General features: G+C 34.3%; 1 protein-coding gene across 1 annotated transcript; it reads left to right on the top strand.

Moving 5' to 3' along the window:
• Positions 1 to 6: 6 nt before the first annotated feature.
• LOC138318671 (crooked neck-like protein 1) lies at positions 7 to 17501 on the top strand. Its single transcript, XM_069261267.1, has 16 exons — positions 7 to 126; positions 1535 to 1624; positions 1989 to 2051; positions 2373 to 2464; positions 3047 to 3130; positions 3295 to 3413; positions 3982 to 4104; positions 5472 to 5650; positions 6259 to 6420; positions 6772 to 6900; positions 7685 to 7897; positions 8480 to 8626; positions 9545 to 9739; positions 10402 to 10557; positions 10980 to 11072; positions 11293 to 17501. The coding sequence occupies exons 1-16, from the start codon at positions 79 to 81 to the stop codon at positions 11428 to 11430; spliced, it is 2031 nt and encodes a 676-aa protein (XP_069117368.1). The 5' UTR covers positions 7 to 78; the 3' UTR covers positions 11431 to 17501.
• Positions 17502 to 22198: the final 4697 nt, after the last annotated feature.

Below are 22198 nucleotides of genomic sequence, written 5' to 3'. Positions count from 1 at the left end.
CTGCCATTTCCGGTTTATTGGTCGAGGGAAGAAATAACAGATTTTTTAAAATCCCAAATTGTAGACAACAGAATAACAATGGAGGTTGACGACGACGGAAAAAGAAAGATGCCGAAAGTGGCAAAGGTAATAACTATTTGGAGTTCACTTAATTTTGTACTAGATATACTGATTTAATTTGAAATAAACATTTCTATATAGGTTCAACTTCCATGCATTATTTTGTTTACACTTGAATTTTCTGACATACTAAACGTACACTTTACTGACTTGTATAATAAATAAAGACAACATATATATAGATATGATCGATATTTTTAGTAAATAATTTATTGAAATTACATACTCATATGTAATTAACAATTTCGATATTTTGTAACAAAACGTTTTTTTACGTTTGTTTTGTTGCAGTTGTCTCCCTTTGTCCATTATATTGTTTACTTATGGTGAAATTTCGGTTAATATCATAACACTGTGACACTTCCCTAAACCGATCATGGTTGGTGCTTTGAACTTCAGACGTTTTAGAGAGGGTTAGGTTTGGAGCAGTGAACCAAATACGATCATCATGAACCGGATTCAATTGGCTGAAACTTATTTTCTACACTATATTATAAACATATGCATGTGCCTAGTGTTCGTTATAACTGATCATGATCAATATTATTGTTAATGTGAACATTATCACAAAAGAAGGAATAATTCTTTTCGTACATCACATCCGTGCTCGGTTTTAAGAGAAGATCAATTTTGAGAAGGATCATACTTGCCAATTTCCAGGGGGGTAATTTCAGTTGTTCAAACTTTTAACCTCAAGAAAGTCTACTTAGTAACCCCCTATGAAGAAATCAAGGGTTGTTTTTTTAATATTTTGACCTGTTCTTTCTGATGGTATTCTAAGATTTTTGACATTTGGAATATTAAAGAATTCAGACTTGCTAAAATGACCTAAAATGGGGGTTGAAAATAGGGAGTCTCCTTCCAAAAAAGGGAGGTTGTACAGCAAAGAGCAGCCAAATTTTACCAGGATCGAGTGATCTACTGTATCCAGAGTGGCTCTGGAAATTAAATTCTCTTCAATAGCATACTGACGGCTTTGCGGAGACATGATTGAGCTTTACAAAATTTTAAGTGGCTCTGATATATATGATAAAGACTCCTGCAGTTTTATTTAACTATGGAAAGACGTGGCCGAAAGTCACCGTGGTAAAAGAAAGTTAAAAAAAACATACTGAGAAGCCAAACCTTCGCCATTAGAACTGCTAGAATATTGTTATAGTCTTCCTGAAGATATTTTATCAGCTAAAAATACAAACACTTTCAAGAATGGATTAGACAAACTATGGAAAAAACCAAGACATTTTATACAATTATAAGGTAATCATAACTGGAAATGAACTTTTGAGTCTGGTGTAAAGGAACTTGACTATTGTACTGGAAAACATCTATTACTAATTTGATTTTTACTCATATCAATATGGGCAAATGTGATACATGTAAATTTTTCTTATATTCATTCATATAACTTTTACAGGTTAAAAACAAAATGCCAGCACCAGTGCAGATAACAGCTGAACAACTGCTGAGAGAAGCGAAAGAAAGAGAACTAGAACTTGTTCCTCCAGTAAGTGTGATCACAGGCATATGCCTGAAAACACATGATCTTTCACCTGATATACAACCTTTAGCTAAGCAATTCAAGACTTATAACATACTTTATTTTGCTTAAATCAAAAAAGGTTTTTTTATTTGTTAGGACTAATCTTTGTTGATAAGATGTATTTGATTTAAAAAAATACATATTGAGCATTGCTACATTTTAGGTAGTCAAGAAATATAACAATCACATACACACAAAAAAAAAATCCCTTGTGGATCTCTTTATCTTTTAAAGAATTCTTTTGGGAAAAATTGGATAGCTATAGGCATTGTGAAAATCTTATACATGATGTGTGTAAATATAGTTTTTTTTTTAAATCTTCTTTCAGCCTCCAAAACAGAAAATTTCTGATCCAGATGAATTACAGGCCTATAAAATGAGGAAAAGGAAGGTACATAAATCTGTCATTAAATCTATATATGATTATAACAACACTTGCATATTAATCATGATACTCATTGTACTGTACCAAACTTAATACAAATGATTGAAAATGAACATAATAAAATGTTGATTAGCAAGTTATAAAACAATTAAATATTTAAAAGATGATATTGTATGTACATTGTATTGTCATATAAAAACAATGTAACATTGTAGCATATATACACACATACAATGTATCATTATCATTAAGCCAGTTTTGGACAGAGTAATTACTAAACAAAACAAAAATTGTCACATATAATTTTGTTTATATTTCACATTCTAGATGTTTGAAGACAATATCAGGAAGAACAGGAGTGTAATGGTCAACTGGATCAAGTATGCCCAGTGGGAGGAGGCTCAGAAAGAAGTACAAAGGTGACACATGTAACCCACATGGATGTTCTGTCGTTTTGTTTTTTTTTGTCAGAAATTTACAGAAAACTGTTTATTTGTGTTCTCCTGTCATGATTTGGGCTGGGGTATATAATATATACATCCATGTTGGTCCCGCTTTTGCTTGTTCTGTTCCATTCAATCCAAATTAATATGTAGTTGAGAGCATACAGACATTATAAATTTTAATTATCGGGTGAGGAAAAAAAACAATCAACCAAAAATATCATTGAAAGGAAACACTTTGAAGAAATACACCTTAACAAGAGTTTTGTAAACTGTCTGATCAATCTGCAGTAAAAAAAAAAAAAAGTACATAAATGAGAATATACCCAGTACTTGTTTTCACAAAATACCACATAACTTTATTATAATTATAGCTTTCCTAAATCTTGTTATTCATATCTTTTAAAAAAGACCCTAAGACCAGCCAATGCCAAATCCTTAGTTAGGTTGATAGTCAATTCACTTGTTTTGATATGTCTGTGAAGTATAATTCCTTTTTCTTTCTCATTTAATTTTCTGTTCTCAAAAGAATATTGAAATACCATTGAAATCTTTTAGGGCCCGATCTGTGTGGGAAAGAGCACTGGATGTCGACCACAGAACTGTCACTGTGTGGCTGAAATATGCTGAGATGGAGATGAGGTGAGGAATTAATGAAATGGAAAACAAATTTCTTTGATCATGTACATAGAGTGAATTATTTAACCACATCTGTTAAGTTTGATAAAGTAAATAGAAATTCCTATTATCAATTAGTTATGATGTTCAATGTCACTGACTACAGGATTATGGACATTGTTTTGTAGAGCAAGACAAGTGAATCATGCGAGGAACATCTGGGACCGAGCTATCACCATTCTGCCTCGTATGAACCAATTCTGGTATAAATACACATACATGGAAGAAATGCTGGGCAATGTAGCAGGTATGAAACTTTAAAAAAAAGAAATATTGACAATTTGACATTACAATGTACATATGAATTTCTACTTACTGTCTTATTTAATGACATTTTTAAGTGACACCATTGTCTATGCCCATATTTGAAATTTGAAATGTTTTGTTCCTTTCTTCTTGTGTTATCTATCTGAGAGAAATTTTGGTCAATTAATAATATCATTAAAATCTAGATAATTTTCATCTTATATGTGTAGTCTTTAATGAAAATGAAAGTTCAAGAAAGCAAGGAGATAAAATACGATTATTTATTAATCTAAAATACTAAGGTAGACTTGGAAGTTTTGATTTCTTTGAATTTGGCCTAATTCTTAATAATTGCACATTTAATATTCAAATAAATACATTTTGAATTCAGAATTCTGTTTTAAAATGCATTTTTAAATGTTACAAATACAAGAGCTTTAATTTTGCATATAAGGAAGAAACAAGAAAGTGATTAGAGTCCATATAGAATTGAAATTGAAAGTTTTAGAATATTTTCAGATGAATGATGTTATGTAAATAAATATTGATATGTTGTCTGTCATATCTAGGATGTCGTCAGGTGTTTGAGCGTTGGATGGAATGGGAGCCTGAAGAACAAGCGTGGCATTCCTACATAAACTTTGAGCTGCGATACAAAGAGCTTGATCGGGCCAGAATGATCTATGAACGATATATCCTTTACAAATGGAACGCTATTTAGTTCAGTGACTGTATTCACCATGGCTTTACTTTAACAATGTAATTATTTTAAGGATGAAAACGCAGACTGAAAAATTACAATGGGAAAAAATCTACAGGAAAAAGCATTGCCTCTCTTATTGTATATGTATCTTTTCTAGGGGTGTAACGGTATTTCGCGGTGTAGTAGAACCGCGGTATTACGTGCTCGGTTCAGTACACTGTATTGTTAACACAAAGTACGGTACATGCACCATGGGTGGAAACGTTTTCTATGGGTGTCTTTTTCACTCTACGCCGGTTACACAAGTCCGATAACAACGAGTCTCTGATTGGTCATGCATCCGTCATTGTGACCCAATCACAAACTGCCTTACATAAAGTCAAATGTTTAGACAGGAAACAGAGGAGGCATCGTCTGTAGATTTGAGAGATGCTCCGGCAATAGAGCATTGTGCCGTTCTGCAGTTTTATAACAATTTGGTTTTAGAACGAAGGACGCTACGGCAGCTACATGCCGTATATGTTATGCCGATTTTTCGTATAAGCATGGCAATACATCAAACATGAACACACACTTAGTTAGAAAACACAACATCGGCAACGTGCGTACTGACATCACACATGCTCAAGTCCAAGTTGGACAAGTTCCGACCGCAAGTACTGCCAAAAAATCACAATGCCAGACGACGATATCTGAGATATTTTCTAAAAATTTACCCTATAAATAACTGTAAATCCAAGAAAGTTACACAGGCAATTGGGGGTTTTATTGCAGTTGACATACGTCCATACTTCATTGTTGAAAACATCAGTGGAAAGTTAGAAAGTGAACAGCTGGGGATATCGCGTGCCATCAAAAGGCCTCCCTTTCTTGTGAAAACGTAGACAAACATGTGTTCTTAAAAAAAATGGTCATTTCAGAAGATTTGCAGTAAAATTTTGATTTTTGAATTCAATAAACTGAGTTTATTGCCTTATTCATCTCTTATCAGTTTTACATGTACTGAACCGAAAAAATCGAACCATCCACTCTATATCGCAATATGTACCGAACGGTGAAGTATCTGTACCGTTTCACCCCTAATCTTTTCAGAATCATAAGTAATAAATTTTTGTACCCTGCTTTAATCATATCCCTAGCAAGGTGTGAGGTCCCTTATAGTTTTGCCATCCTAACTGTCATTCCAGTTGAGCCATTTTATATCAATAATAATAATGATAATGATATATTTCTCAGATAATGTACATGTAAATGTCTTGCTGTGGTAACTATTTTAAAAATATCTAATTCACAAAGCTACTAATTGATAAGAAGAAGAAAAGATATCTGAAAAAAGAGTTCCTTAACTGTGCTCACTTGTGATAGTCCACCCAGAGGTAAAAAACTGGATTAAGTATGCCAAGTTTGAGGAGAAACACCAGTATGTTAACAGTGCCCGACGTATCTATGAGAGGGGTGTGGAATACTTTGGCGAGGACAACATGGAAGAGAAACTTTTAATTGCTTTTGCTAAGTTTGAGGAGGCACAAAAAGAGGTACATGATTCATAATTGTAACATGTGTCTGGTCATGAACACATGTGATCCCAATTGGACTTTCAAGGAATTAAAGATACAAATTTCCAGTGATGTTTTCATTTTATATTGAATATATGCATTGAACATTGACTTAAAGATCCCAAGTATTTAATAATAACCCTATCACAACAACATATACAAAATGTTATTCCACACTTTATCTAGGACCTGCTGGTCGGTGATCATGACCCAGAGCATGTACTTGTGCATAGTTCCCACTCCAACTTTTTACTTGATAATTTATGGGGAAAAAATACACTTTGTACGCACAAAAATATGGTACATTGATATGTGACTATCAATTTCAAAATTCAGGTGAGTTTCAGTCCTAATAATTTACACTGTGGTTAGTCCATTTTGATATAGTGTTCTATATGGATGTTAGTTGTTCTGCCAATTGATTTAGCCTTGTATTACGGTCTATACTCCTCTACAATTGTTGCAAGATTGTTTTCTAAATTTCTGTTTGGAAATTTTGAAAGCAGTTCTAATTTTCACCTCAGATATTTTATTCTCAGGACTTAACCAGTAATCTTTATTCCATGGCCTATTGATTTGTGTTTCAGCATGAGCGAGCGAGAGTGATATATAAATATGCCCTTGATCACCTCCCTAAAGAGCTATGTACAGAAATCTACAAAAGCTACACGATACATGAGAAACGTTTTGGTAGTAGGGCAGCAATTGAAGACGTCATAGTCAGCAAACGCAGGTTCAAGTATGAAGAGGTAAATACATTAATTGTAACTCTGGAATATCTGAAAAACAAGTAGGACAATTGTTTTGAAATCATGAAAGAAGCATGTTCTTATATATTTGTGTGCTATTCAATCATAAAATAACAGTTTAAAAGGAAAACGTGCCACTAAAAATAATGTCTCAATAGCCAAAACTCTTTCAAGTTATTAAAATGAAAAAAAAACCAACTCGAACATCAAATTATCACAAACTAATCTGTGCTTCTTTTTTATGGAGAATGTGTGTTATAGATTATGTATGGTTTCATGACAACCCAAATGTTTTGAAAATGACAAACTAAAAATAAAACTTCACCATGATTTTATACTTTCTTTCCACAGGAAGTAAAAGAGAACCCACTTAACTATGATGCTTGGTTTGACTACCTTCGATTGATGGAGGCTGACGGCAACATTGAACAAACTCGCGACACCTTTGAGAGAGCGATTGCCAACATCCCACCTTCACAGGTTAGACATAAAATCGATGGAATGTCTGGGGGGAAACTTAATATTAAATTATTTCAAGATGATTGATATTAATTCCCTCATCTTTAATGGTTGTCCATCTGTCTGTCTGGAAACACAACTTCGTCTAACAAACTCCTCCTAAATTACTTGACAAATTTTGATAAAATTTGGTACACAGTACCCTGAAATAAAAGGAAGGGTCTCCGATGTCCCCTATTAATGAAGTTGTTACTAAATTTGTGTAGCAGGAGTATTAGCCGCCCACTCTGGCAGCAGTTCTAGTTTTACAAAATTTTGTATGATTTTCTTTACCTAGTAGCTGATTTTAAAGTGAATAGTCGTGCAAAGAAAACCAGTCTAAATGCGTTCATTGGCCTTCCAAAAGTTCTCACATATTAATACCATTAAAGTAAAGGAAAGTTGAAAGCGAGGCTGCGTGGAAATGTAACCATGGACATAGTCAGCCGGGAGGACGTTTTAGCGATTCCTATACTTTAAATTAATTTCTTCGTACGCAGACAGATTTTGGCGAGAGATTTTATTTTTCTATTTCATAAGAAATTATACTGGATACATTCACACCATTTTTACCGACTTTAGCCATCCTTGCCCGACTGTTCACTTTAAAGAAGATATAATCACAGGTTTCGCAACAAGTAATCAATGAAAATTTCACTAATAATCGTCCAATCTAGTGACAGTTTTAGTTACTATAGTCATAATTATGTACATAATAATTAGCAATAAATCTATAGTGATTAAAATTTGAACTTGAATGTTTTAGGAGAAGAGATACTGGCGTCGATACATCTACCTATGGGTGAACTATGCACTGTTTGAGGAACTGGAGGCACAGGATATAGAGCGAACGAGAGAAGTCTACAAAGCCTGTCTTGATATCATACCACATAAAAAATTCACATTTGCCAAAGTATGGCTTCTTTTTGCACAGTTTGAGATACGACAAAAAAACTTACAGGGAGCTAGAAGAGTGTTGGTAAGTCACTGATCAAGTGTTTTATATACTTTCTTTTGAAGTTTTCTTTTGCTTTAAAAGTTGATGATGGACATATTTTCACTATAATGTGATTCTTGAAACCCCCTAAGTTCTATGTATGAACTTATGTGTAGATTTTGAGTCTAAGGTTGTGTTTCTGTATTTTGGAAGGTTATTATACACTTGCAACAAATTAAGGAGGGGGGAGGGGGAGTTGTATACTGGAATCAGGTTGTCCGTCTGTCTGTAAACATAACTTTGTCCAGTAAACTCCTCCTAAAATTCTAGACAGATTTTGTTAAAATTTGGTACACAGATCCCTGACTTAAATAAGAGTTATGTAAATTATATAGGGTTCTGCATTGTTCTCTATTAATGAAGTTATTACTAAATTTGTGCAGCGGGGGTATTAGTCGTCCACTCTGGTGACAGTTCTAGTTCAGAACTACTGTAACCAACGTGACTGTAAATGCATGGAAAGCAGGAGATCACCTATTATATGACAAGAAATTCAGAACATTTAAATGTTTATTTTATTTTATTGTACTTTTTCAGAACAATTTTTTTATTTTACATTTTTAGGGAACAAGCATTGGAAAGTGTCCTAAAAATAAGCTGTTTCGAGGATACATAGAATTGGAACTTCAGCTTAGAGAGTTTGAAAGATGTAGAATTTTGTATGAAAAATTTGTAGAGTTTGGTCCTGAAAATTGTACAACATGGATGAAGGTAAGTGTTACAAGCTTTTATTCTTAGAAATACTTTGAAGAAGCTGTACCATTTTTCTCTTTCCCAAACCAAATTACTATATCCTAGTCATGAGATTAGTAGACATATGTGTTACTCTATAAAGGTCTTGTATCATCCGGATGTGTCCCTTCCTGTACTGATTCCATATGTAGCTAGCTTGACTATCTACCAATTTCTTTATTTTCTATGCCTCACCAAAAAACTGACCAATAATTCTTACCAAAATAGCACTGCCAAAAATCTAAATTTACCCGGAATTTTATTCTATACAATATATTTTCTTTATCACTTAATATTACCACAGGGTTTACATTATAATAATTAATTTAAAGATGCTCCACCACTGACAAATGGTATTTTTCCACTATCTAAAACAGGAGCAGATGATTTTGTATTTTTCATCAGTTACAAAAGTTACTTACTTTACACCATTACCACCATTGAAAAGTTTGAGCTTCTAATTTTAATTCAAATTAAAAGTATGAAAAATAATTAATTGCATCCCGAAAAAAATCCGTGGCACTATATCCTATATGGAATGAAGTACTGATTGCACATGCACCAAAGGCAAAATAAATTATTTTATATTATTTTTTGTGTTAATTAGACATATATATACATAATTAAACACCAATTATTGTTCAAAGGATGAATATCATTTACGTCTGTCAGCGGTGGAGTATCTTTAACATATTTTTTTATTAGTAAATATTAAGTGATTCTTACCTGTGTGGTATCATATTTCTACTAATTTGTAAGTGTTGATATAGTAAATATGTTGTCACACATTATCTCCAGTTTGAGAAAGGTCAGTAAACTGGAGGTAGCCAGTTTGTCAACACTCGACCCTTGACAGATATGACCAATTTTATGTATACAAATTTTCTGTTTCTGCAGTATGCAGAGCTGGAGACGATCCTTGGTGATATTGACCGTGCACGGGCAGTTTATGAACTGGCCATTAATCAGCCCAAACTGGACATGCCTGAAGTCCTTTGGAAGGCCTACATAGACTTTGAGGTAGAACAGGAGGAGCTGGATTACACACGGGCATTATATCGTCGTCTGTTGGAGAGGACTCACCATGTCAAGGTATAAATGTATTGTAACTGCATGATGTCAGCACCTTTATTGAAAAATACTTTGTATCAGATGGCTGTTTATGGACTTGTCAGTGATACTAACGACCATACATGCATGTGTTAATGATGAGGGTTGGTCTGATGTATTCAAAATATGCAAAAAGATCAATTAAAGTATCAAAAACTGAAAGTAATGGAATTTAAAAGAAAATTTGTCATTAAAATTTTAACGTATTCGCACACCTGGACACTAGTCATGATAAACCACACCATCACTATTCCCAGAAGTTTGTTCTGTAGAAGTGTTAACACTGGTTTCTCATTAACCATTATTTAATGATTATATAACTTTACCAGGTGTGGATTAGCTTAGCTCAGTTTGAGCGGTCCAATGAGATAATGATTATATAACTTTACCAGGTGTGGATTAGCTTAGCTCAGTTTGAGCGGTCCAATGAGATAATGATTATATAACTTTACCAGGTGTGGATTAGCTTAGCTCACTTTGAGCGGTCCAATGAGATAATGATTATATAACTTTACCAGGTGTGGATTAGCTTTGCTCACCTTGAGCGGTCCAATGAGATAAAGATTATATAACTTTACCAGGTGTGGATTAGCTTAGTTCAGTTTGAGCGGTCCAATAAGATAATGATTATATAACTTTACCAGGTGTGGATAAGCTTTGCTCAGTTTGAGCGGTCCAATGAGATAGAGCAGCGTCTACAAAATGTCAGAGGAGTTTACAGAGATGCTAACAGCGCTTTCCGAACTTCTGGGGAGAAGGAGGAACGACTGATGCTACTCGAGTCCTGGGCACAATTTGAAGTAAGTATTAAAATGATTATGACATATCATACCATACTTAGCTGTGGCAATGTGTTTGAAGAAGTCATCAGTCTTAAAGATACCTTAATATTAAATCTTGCGAAAGCCTTTTGTACTATTGATTTGAATAAAACTTCTAAATATTACATGTAAGGTAGGTGGGATGTGTTAAATCTTAAGTTGAAAGCATTACAATTACATGGAACATATCATAACTGATAAGATTCAAAAAGCTCATCAATGTCTTAAAGAAAATGTGGCAAAACACACTTTAAGTCGACTGTTTTTAAACTGTGGACTTTTGAATTTGCTTTTCATCTCTAGTAAATCTTAAGGAGGTATTACAGATAATGTGTGCAACCTACCATGATATGTTTTATAAAGTATCACTGTAAAAAGTATGAGAAAATTTGAATTGACAGGAGGAAGAAGGAGACAATGAATCTCGTGAGAAGGTCGGCAAGTTAATGCCACAGAAAGTTAAAAAACGAAGGAAGATTCAACTGGAAGATGGGGTGAGTATTCACCTAAATGGTAGACACATACAGTTGGTAAATACAATACAAATAAATCAGGCTCTCCAGGGAACATTAATAGGATGTATTCTTTTTCTCATAATGGTAATACAAGAGCAGACAACTCTGTATGTCTAACAGAAATTGCTGTGCAATATTCAGGACTATTTTATGACCAAATTCAATTCCATGGACTCTTTCTATATTTGGTGTGTTGCAGTCGGATGGTGGCTGGGAGGAGTATTATGATTATATCTTCCCTGATGAGGAGGCAGCACAACCAAATCTGAAACTGCTAGCCATGGCCAAGAAATGGAAACAACAACAGGAGACAAAAGAGGATGAAGTGGAGAGCTAGCACATATGTATCAGGGACATACTTGTCACATACACGACGCATACATGTATGTTACATGTATGCTTGTGTATTACATAAGTAATCCAGCAGATTACCTCTGTAACATTGTATGTAACAGCATTACACATGTATGTGTGATTACATATGTATGTGTGATTACACATGTACATTGTATGTAACAGCATTACACATGTATGTGTGGGTTCAAGGGCTACATAATTACTACTGTGCTCAACATAGGTTCATGATCAATAGCCTTTCGTATTTGTGTCACAAGTTTAAAGCCTATATGGGTCCGATGCTCATAAGTTGAAGGGTTTTCTCTGTATACTCAGGCTTTATTAGGCCACCCAATATTTCGCATATTCTTTAATGGCAATATCTTTTAAAAAGTTGACATTACAATAGATTTTCACAAAACAAAAGACCAACTATTCATTTTAATGGCTCATTAAAGCATGACATAAAATATACCTACAATTATGAGAAACAGATCTTGTCTCATCAATTAAATTCAGAAAATTATATACAGGTTGTAATTGTAACTTAGTATCTTAAGTACCAAAAATCTCAAAAGGAAAAGACATTTCAATTGAATAATGAGTTTGGTTTTCAAAAAATGCAAATTATACATGTAACTGCATAACTGCTGGACAGCTTGTTGCAGAAGGTTGTTTTTAATGGATAAACAGTGAAATTATCTACATTAATTTCTACAAAAGCCTGATAATATATGTCTTCATGATCAGCTGCAGCTTTCTTCATAACCCAGTCCTGACATCAAAACAGTTACCATCCCTCGATTGTCAAAAAATATCAACTCTTAAACAAAGTCCTTTTATAAGTATCATACACCTGCTCTATAAAATGAAAAGTCAGAGAGAACAATTAAATAATTTCACAAAGTATATTACATGCAGCTGTTCATCATACTACAAATTGTAATTTCTACATAATAATCCTATCTACCAGAGTTACTTCCCTTTGTTTCAGAAAAAAAGGGAAGTAACTCTGGTAGATCAGAGTGGCATATGGTACACTGATACCGATATTTGCAAATACAAATGTAGTACATAATACATTGATATTTGTTTCCAGTTAAATTACATAAGATATTTAAATAACAATAATTGTTGGTGATGTCTATATCAGAATACATTTGCTTATATATTGTAGTGTGATTTTTCACATATCAATATTTGCACCTGTTTACATACCGTGGTAGTATATGATATATCTACACCCTAAATTGTTTGATGAAAAAGCGCTTTTTTTCATGATACAATGATACAATTATATTTACTTTGTGGTACAAGGGTATCTTCACAGCACATTAAGATGGGCACCTGCATTAGATATTTAGGATATATCCAATGTAATTAACATCCAAACATTAGATACAATAGAGTGTACCTGGTATATGAATAGAAGTTGTTGCCCTTGGCACACTCTCTCTCCAACACAGCAAATATGATAACAACCCATGATAAAATGATATCTATCAGTATGCTAATTCATACCTGTGAAATGATAACAGAGTATACACCACATGATGGAAGGATATCTGTTACATGGTGCAAGGATATCTGTTACATGGTGTAATGATATTTGTTACATGGCGCAAGGATATCTGCTACATGATGTAAGGATATCTGTTACATGGTGCAAATATACCTGTTACATGGTGTGGATATATGTTACATGGTGTGGATATCTGTTACATGGTGCAATGATATTTGTTACATGGTGCAAGGTCTGTTACATGGTGCAAAGATATTTGTTACAGAGTGTAAGGATATCTGTTACATGGTGCAAGGATATCTGTAACATGGTGTAATGATATTTGTTACATGGCGCAAGGATATCTGCTACATGATGTAAGGATATCTGTTACATGGTGTTATAATACCTGTTACATGGTGTGGATATCTGTTACATGGTGTGGATATCTGTTACATGGTGTAATGATATTTGTTACATGGTGCAAGGTCTGTTACATGGTGCAAAGATATTTGTTACAGAGTGTAAGGATATCTGTCACATGGTGTTAGGATATCTGTTACATGGTGCAAGGTATGTTACATATGCAAAGATATCTGTTACAGAGTGTAAGGATATATTTAACATGGTGTAATGATATCTGTTACATTGTGTAAGGATATCTGTTACATGGTGTGGATATCTGTTACATGGTGCAAGAATATCTGTTACATGGTGTAATGATATCTGTTACATGGTGTAATGATATCTGTTACATTGTGTAAGGATATCTGTTACATGGTGTGGATATCTGTTATATAGTGTAAGGGTATCTGTTTCATGGTATGGATATCTGTTATATAGTGTAAGGGTATCTGTAACATGGTGTAATGATATGTGTTACATGGAGTTATGATATCTGTTACATGGTGCAAGAATATCTTTTACATGGTGTTATGATACCTGTTACATGGTGCAAGAATATCTGTTACATGGTGTTATGATACCTGTTACATGGTGCAAGAATATCTTTTACATGGTGTTATGATACCTGTTACATGGTGTAATAGTATCTGTTACATGGTGTAAGGATATCTGTTACATGGTGTGGATATCTGTTACAAGGTGTTATGATATATGTTACATGGTGCAAAGTCTGTCACATGGTGCAAATATATCTGTTACAGAGTGTAAGGATATCTGTTACATGGTGTGGATATCTGTTACATAGTGTGGATATCTGTTACATGGTGTGAATATCTGTTACATGATGCAAGAATATACAATTATGGCCCTCTGTGGAGGGATACATCTAGAATTGTCTCCCTGGAAAGAGTTATTTTCTCGAGGGCGAAGCCCGAGAGAAAATAACTCTTTCCAGGGAGACAATTCTAGATGTATCCCGACACATAGGGACATAATTATTTTATTATACCGAACAAAATCAAAAGAAAAAAAATCTCTGTTAAAAGAATCCATGAAGATATTTCCCAACAACAACGTTGTTAAATTCGTTGGGCAAAAAAAATAAATAAACAACAGCGTTGCCATTGTTGGTTGACGTTGCAGATGACGTCAACTTCCGGTCACGTGCGGAGCTTCCAAGGGGTTATTTCCCTGGGGTTATTTCCCTCGGGGGTTATTTCCCTGGGGTTATTTCCCTCGGGGGTTATTTCCCTGGGGTTATTTCTCTCGCCTTCCAATTCCGGGGAAACATCTAACTTATTCAATGTCATGTGATCAAGTTTAAACCAATCAGAACATTCTAAATAAAAGTGAGGTATAATAATATCTGTTATATGGTGTAATGATATTTGTTACATGGTGTAATGATATTTGTTACATAGTGTAATGATATTTGTTACATGGTGTAATGATATTTGTTACATGGTGTAATGATATCTGTAACATGGTGTAATGATATCTGTTACATGGTGCAAGGATATCTGTTACATGGTGTGGATATATGTTACATAGTGTAATAATATCTGTTACATGGTGTACAGATATATGTTACATGGTGTAAGGATATCTGTTATATTGTGTAAGGATATCTGTTACATGGCGCAAGGATATCTGTTACATGGTGTAATGATATTTGTTACATGGTGTAAGGATATCTGTTACATGATGTACAGATATCTGTTACATGGTGTAATGATATTTGTTACATGGTGCAAGGATATCTGTTACATGGTGCAAGGATCTCCTTCACGACACAATGATATCTACTACATGTTCAAGGATATCTCCTCCATGATACAATGATATCTAAGACAAGTTAAAGGATATCTCCTTCATGATACAATGATATCTTCTTAGTATTAAAGGATATCTCCTTCATGATACAATGATATCTATGACATGTTAAAGGATATCTCCTCCATGATACAATGATATCTTCTTAGTATTAAAGGATATCTCCTTCATGATACAATGATATTTACTACATGTTAAAGGATATCTCCTTCATGATACAATGATACATATGACATGTTAAAGGATACCTCTTTCATGATACAATGATATCTACTTAGTATTAAAGGATATCTCCTTCATGATACAATGATATTTACTACATATTAAAGGATATCTCCTCCATGATACAATGATATCTACTACATGTTAAAGGATATCTCCTCCATGATACAATGATATCTACTACATGTTAAAGGATATCTCCTCCATGATACAATGATATCTACTTAGTATTAAAGGATATCTCCTTAATGATACAATGATATCTACTACATGTTAAAGAATATCTCCTTCATGATACAATGATATTTACTACATGTTAAAGGATATCTCCTTCATGATACAATGGTATCTACTATATGTTAAAGGATATCTCCTTCATGATACAATGATATTTACTACATGTTAAAGGATATCTCCTCCATGATACAATGATATCTACTTAGTATTAAAGGATATCTCCTTTATGATACAATGATATCTACAACATGTTAAAGGATATCTCCTTCATGATACAATGATATTTACTACATGTTAAAGGATATCTCCTTCATGATACAATGATATCTACAACATGTTAAAGGATATCTCCTTCATGATACAATGATATCTACAACATGTTAAAGGATATCTCCTTCATGATACAATGATATTTACTACATGTTAAAGGATATCTCCTTCATGATACAATGATATCTACAACATGTTAAAGGATATCTCTTTCATGATACAATGATATCTATGACATGTTAAAGGCTATCTTCTTCATGTTAAAATGATATCTACTACATGTTAATGAATATCTCTTTCATGCACACATTGTTTAGAATTGTACTTTTCTTTTGTATGTATTTAGGTTATCAACAGCATGCATATCATACAAGGACATAAATTAAGCAATGATATTTACTACAACTACATGATCGATATGTATATATATAAGAACATACATACATCTCTACATTTAAGTAATATTTCCTACGTGATTTAATGTTATTTACCGTATTATAATAAACAAGAATATCAACTGTATATGGTTATTACTGAAACTAGAAAATTTCCCAAGTACGTACAAACTGTCGATTCCTGTGTTAACCTTTAAGAAGTGTAATAACTACTTGAACCTCGATAAACTTTGTTGGTCTAGGGACTGGTTTTCATATCCCATTCAACACCTCATAATGCCATTAACATATGTTAGTGTGAAATGGTTTCTTGGTGTGAATTCTTGCTGAACAAAAAATGTGAATTTGTCCATTGAAAATGCATTACATATGCACTGGTATCTTTTGAATGGGTTTTTTTGTCAATCCTCAGCGTATCAGTTAACTGTTCGTGGGGTAACCAAGCAGTCATCAAACGGGAGACCACTCCTTAAGATTTAAGAGCTAAAGTAAATATTGAGTATTTCACATCAAGTACACGTCTGGAGTAGTCATTCCGTGGGGCAGTGAGCCCTTACTGTTACATAATTCACTGAACTCACAGTCGATTTTTGTCGTCTGCTTACATCATCAGACGCACCAGAACATACTCATTTCATATTGGGTTCTGTGATAATTTTGATACATAAAAGCGTTGTTTTTTTTTCCTGTAAATAATTTTTTGCAAATTTTGCAAAGATTGGAAAACTGAGTGTGCTATCATGTATGTTATCCTATTTTTGTTTCAGAGACAATATTATCAGAGATTTAGCCAGTGGTATATACTGTTTAAGTCTCTGATATTATGCATTTTATTTCTTCAAACCATTACATCTTCAAATGCCAGTCCACGGGTGGTGCATATCACATACGGTCTGCTAAAGAGCAAAGACATTCTCTTTTATTGCAGTATTTCACGTAAATATTTCTACGTTCATATAATGTTTATAAGTGGTCACAAATGCTACTTATGGTGAGATGTGAGTTACTTAAGGAGGTATGTGAGGTACATTAATAATTGCTATCGTCATCTGCTGCCGCGGGTACGAGTTTTGTGATGTGTGGATTTACGTACGTAAGGAGTGAAAAGTTGATTTGTGTGTTTAATGAGAAATTTATGTAATGTACATGTGTATATCAGAAGAGTGGGAAAGAATACGTGAAAGAAAATAAAAGTTATATTTTGTGACATTTGTTATTTATTTTCATTCTTGTTGGAGTGGTAGAGTGGAATGGCCTTGGTAAAAGACGGCTGACACAGACACGACATGTAAAGATGCTCCATCGCTACCGAATGATATTTTTTCTATCGAAAAAAGAAGCAGACGAATAAGTATTTTTCTTGAGTTGCAAAAGTTACTTACTTTACGCCATTACCACCATGGAAAAGTTTGAGCTTCTAATTTTACTTCACGATAAAAGATAATTAATTGCATCACGAAAAAACTCCGTGACACTATGTCTTATATGGAATGAAGTACTGATTGCACATGCTTCAAAAGTATATAAAAAAACCATTATATTATATTATTTGTGTATCGACATATATATTCACGATTAAACACCAATTATTGTTCAAATGATGAGTATCGTTGATGCTCTGTCGGCGGTGGAGCATCTTTAATTTACCTGCAGCAAGTGCATAACAGTAATAAGAGAAAGTTAAAACACTTAACTACTATACTGAATATGGATTTATATATCCTGCACTGGTGATGACATCAATAATTCGATATACGTCGTGAAATGGAAGGATAGTTAGTTGAACAAACTCGCATCAAAAACGATACTTATTCGATTGATTTCATACTCAACATTTGAAATGGTAAATTGCGTTCATCAGTTTGGCATTTTTATAGCTGCGCTACGCCAAATACTATTTTAGACACTCATCGAACCTCAACGCTTGGCTTACTAATTAGGATCTTATTTAAAGCGCTTGTGCGTTGCAAAACGTTTCCAATATTCAATTTTGATAGATTTACGCGTTTAAGGTGCACACGGAGTAGTCTTTATAAGCTTCAATTGACTCCGGGATATTGTTTATGGAATTTCTGTAACGGGCTCCATTACAATTAGCTCTTGTTATTCTACTGAAAATCATCGAAATTAATATGAAGAAGGAGAGAAATGCCTTTACGAACACTATTTGCCTCGTTTATTCACGAACAAACGTATTTTACTCTGACTCCGATGTAACAACTGGCATCTGATGAAGAACCGTAATTCACCTTCCTCGATGTTTCCAACATGCCTTTGAGATGTTTCTAACATGGTCGTTAGCGCTACTGAGTTTCAGAACCAGACGATTCCCGCTAGTGGGTAACCGCTTTCGTTTCTGATTGTTCAACTACATCAAATATCTGTTAAACTCTTTTGTCCTGTTTCATCTGAGCTTTTATGAAATATTTCTGAAGAGAGCGATGCCAACAGCGTTGCTGGAATGCAGTTGGGGTTATTTATCTTGTTCCAATCCCCTGGCAGGTATAAATCGAGTGCACCCGGGTAGTCTTGACCATGATTCAGACGAACCGTGATTTCCCCGCGTGATTTCAGAGGTATGGACAACACCTATTTTTATTTCAAAGTTACGTTGGGGTTCTTAGAGACAAAACAAAACATCCAAGGATGAACAGGACGTCTTCCCGTGGTGAAATAAAATGCCAACCATTGTTTATTTTGGATCTATGTAATGAAACATGTTGATTGCTTGACTATGCTTTGCATACTATTGTTGACCCATACGGTCATTTCAAGACAATTGTATGCGACGTATGGCGTATTTTTATGAAACTTGTCTATACTTTACTAACCCACCACTGGGGCTAGATTAAAATAAAGGTAAAAACGCGCCACACTAGACATTTGTCATACTGCCTGAGCGTTGTGTCGGAGCAAAGGGAAATCGGAGTCAGTCTGCACACGTGCATATGTCCCAGAGGTGTCGGTATGTCATGTCAGTTTTATAAATGACGAAAACGTACGCACAAGTTTACGCCTAACTGTTTGTGTCCATTTTGTCCACGTGTGGTTCGGCGAGAGCCACTGTTTACTGAGATAAGTACATGTGAACTATGTAAATGCCCCGAGACACTATCGTGTACTGTTGGAAGTACATCGGCAAACTTTGTGTCTTTGAAGCCATTTTGTCAGTCAAGTTCAATGTTTTAACAGCCATTGACTGAATATAGCTCACATGACGCAACTCCTGAAGTGTTGATAACTTTATTTATCTTATATTTACAATGTTTTAAAAATGTTGCGTCATTCTATTCAATGTGCTATAACGTAAACATACTAGTACTTAAGTCAATTGACCTCCTCGCCTACTATAAATTAATTCGAATATAAACTTCAGCATCGACTACTGACATTGGGTGATACAATGGCCTGATTATATTTTTTAACCTATTCTCGATCCTTTTCAGATGTTTAGGGGTACAGATAAAAAAAAGTAAACCTATTGCCTTTATGACACGATTGTCGTGTTTCCACTCAGAGATTGCTTATCTTTAGTATAGCTTTGGGTAGGCATATACTGGCCATTAGTTTTTAGGATGTCCAACACATACCACACAGTTTTAGCTTTTTAATTTTGATCACTACGGTATGTCCGATTGAGATCTAAATTTCACACGATGTAGAGCTCTGCCAAAAAAGTCATTTAGAATTTAGCTTGTTGGCTAGAAGCCAACTCGATTTGTGCCCTTTTCAGAAGAATCGTCCAAGAAGGTCTTCCAGCCCAAATTCCGAACGGCTAGCAGAAGCCTCCGAAATCGAGTAATAGAAAGTTATATTTTAGTAGAAGAGGGCAAATCGAGTTAGGCCAAGTCTGTATTAAGGTTGAACGCCAGTTGGTATAGCTTTAGCTATAGGTAGGGGGTTGACGATTTCGGGGTGTTAGTTCCTGATCGGACAATTCAGTTACGTTCTTAATCTGTTTTACCATTATGTCAATTATTCATTCCAATAGATGAAAACTCACTTGCCTTTCTTTTATCAACAAAACTTTGCTTACTATAAATAAAACAAAATCAAATATGTTTAAGAATATTTAATTAATTGGTAAAAACATCATTTTGATACAACAAGATATATGTAAGGTCTTTGCCAAACAAACGCCGTCGGTGTCTGTCTTGTGGATGTGTCGAATCTTTCCTTAATTGGAAGACGTTTGGTACCGGTGTTGAGCCAGTCGTGAACACGCCGATCACGTGACGTTTACAAAGGTGACAAAGACCTTCATTTATTGTGGTCCTGGGTAAACTCTTTCAAGTCGCGAATATTGCTTTTGCAAACAAGGTTGCAGTGGGCATGTCATTTCTTCTTTGTCCAGATTACAGTTTTTCCTTTTCGATATAAGCATACATATACTTATTTTAGAAATTCCAGATAAGGATGGAACTGGCTTCCTATGGCGCTTCAATGAATCGAAACAACCCGTTTTTGACAGTCGGGACGTCAAAGTCTACTCCGATGTCGTCCAATTCAAGACACTAAAGTCATTCCTCCAATGGCTCTGAATCTATGAAATATTTCTTTAAAGCGATGTCACACATTAATCACAGTTTCATTGTCTCTAGTGATTCCAAACTGTTAAGTTTGTTCTGTATCTCCAAATAAATATAATACGGGAATAGAATCACGTATTCGACATTGATTGCGTTTTTCCATTTAATTTATTTCGTTAATTTCACACGGGAAACGGTAGCACGCGCGTTATTTAGAAGGCGTGATTTGGCAGCCTTCTGAGTTATACTAAACATCTTTAATTATAACACTTAAGAACCTGATTTTCTCTCGCCTTATTCTGGCATTTAAACAAAATCTTTACATACCTTCATTCCATCATTTCAGTAAAACATGGAGCACTTAAAGAGTTCCTACGAGGAGATATTATATCAATTTATTTATAACTATTAATCATTGATACGAAGTCTATTGTTTCGATAATTTGTCTTTATAGACAAAACTGTATTAATTTACTTATATTGGAATACCCTGACAGAAAGCTCTGTAACTCAGCTCCTCCGAGGTCATGACCTTGATCTTCAGGTAGGTCACAGGGGTCGAATGCACTAGCATCTGTAAATTGGAATGACCTAAATGTACAGATACATGATATTTGGTATAAGCATGCTAAGGAGAATTCCTGTCTCGTCTATCCAAACTTCTTAGTATATTTTGTTTAGTATCCAAATAACCATGATTATATATGGATGTGTGTAATGTTTTACTAGATTGGGGAAAGCCGGAAGACCCGGAGAAAAAACATCGAGCTATGCGAGGTTACGGTCAGTTTCTCGGAATTAGCCCACATAGATTTTTAACTTGTAACCCCAAATATGGAGGCTTTTTACTGAATACATTGATTGCGTTGGGTCAAATGCATAGGAATTGTGAATTACTAATAGTCCAGAAAGCTCATACTGAGTCTGCAGTATGCTGGAATAAAGGGTTATTATATTTTATTAGAAGGAACGACCCTGATTTACATAAATCAGATGAGCTAAAATATCGAGGCGACTTTTTCTTAATTACTTAAATGCCCAATTAAGCTTTAATATATCGGTCAATAAGTATTCATTTCAAAATGTGAAGTAAACAAAATAGCATGGTACTTTTAAATTGTTTAACGTATTTTTAAACAGTAGATGTTTTTTATCATTGTGCATCTACCCAAAATATGGTGCAAAGTAATTACCTAATTCATCTTAAACAATTAAATGGTAAATGTCAACTACTATAGGCATTGCTAAATTTAGCAGCGTATAATCGTCACCACATCATGCTTGGTTAATCATTCATCCCTGGACATGCTTTTGAACTCTTCCGATTCTAAGGCTGGAATGGTTCATTATAAAGTTGCAGGGGTAATGAATTAAGTA

Source organism: Argopecten irradians, chromosome 3 (genome assembly GCF_041381155.1).
Source record: "Argopecten irradians isolate NY chromosome 3, Ai_NY, whole genome shotgun sequence".
In the NCBI taxonomy this organism is placed as follows: domain Eukaryota; kingdom Metazoa; phylum Mollusca; class Bivalvia; order Pectinida; family Pectinidae; genus Argopecten; species Argopecten irradians.
Note: the sequence above shows the minus strand (reverse complement) of the source record. Positions and strands in the feature narration are given on the sequence as shown.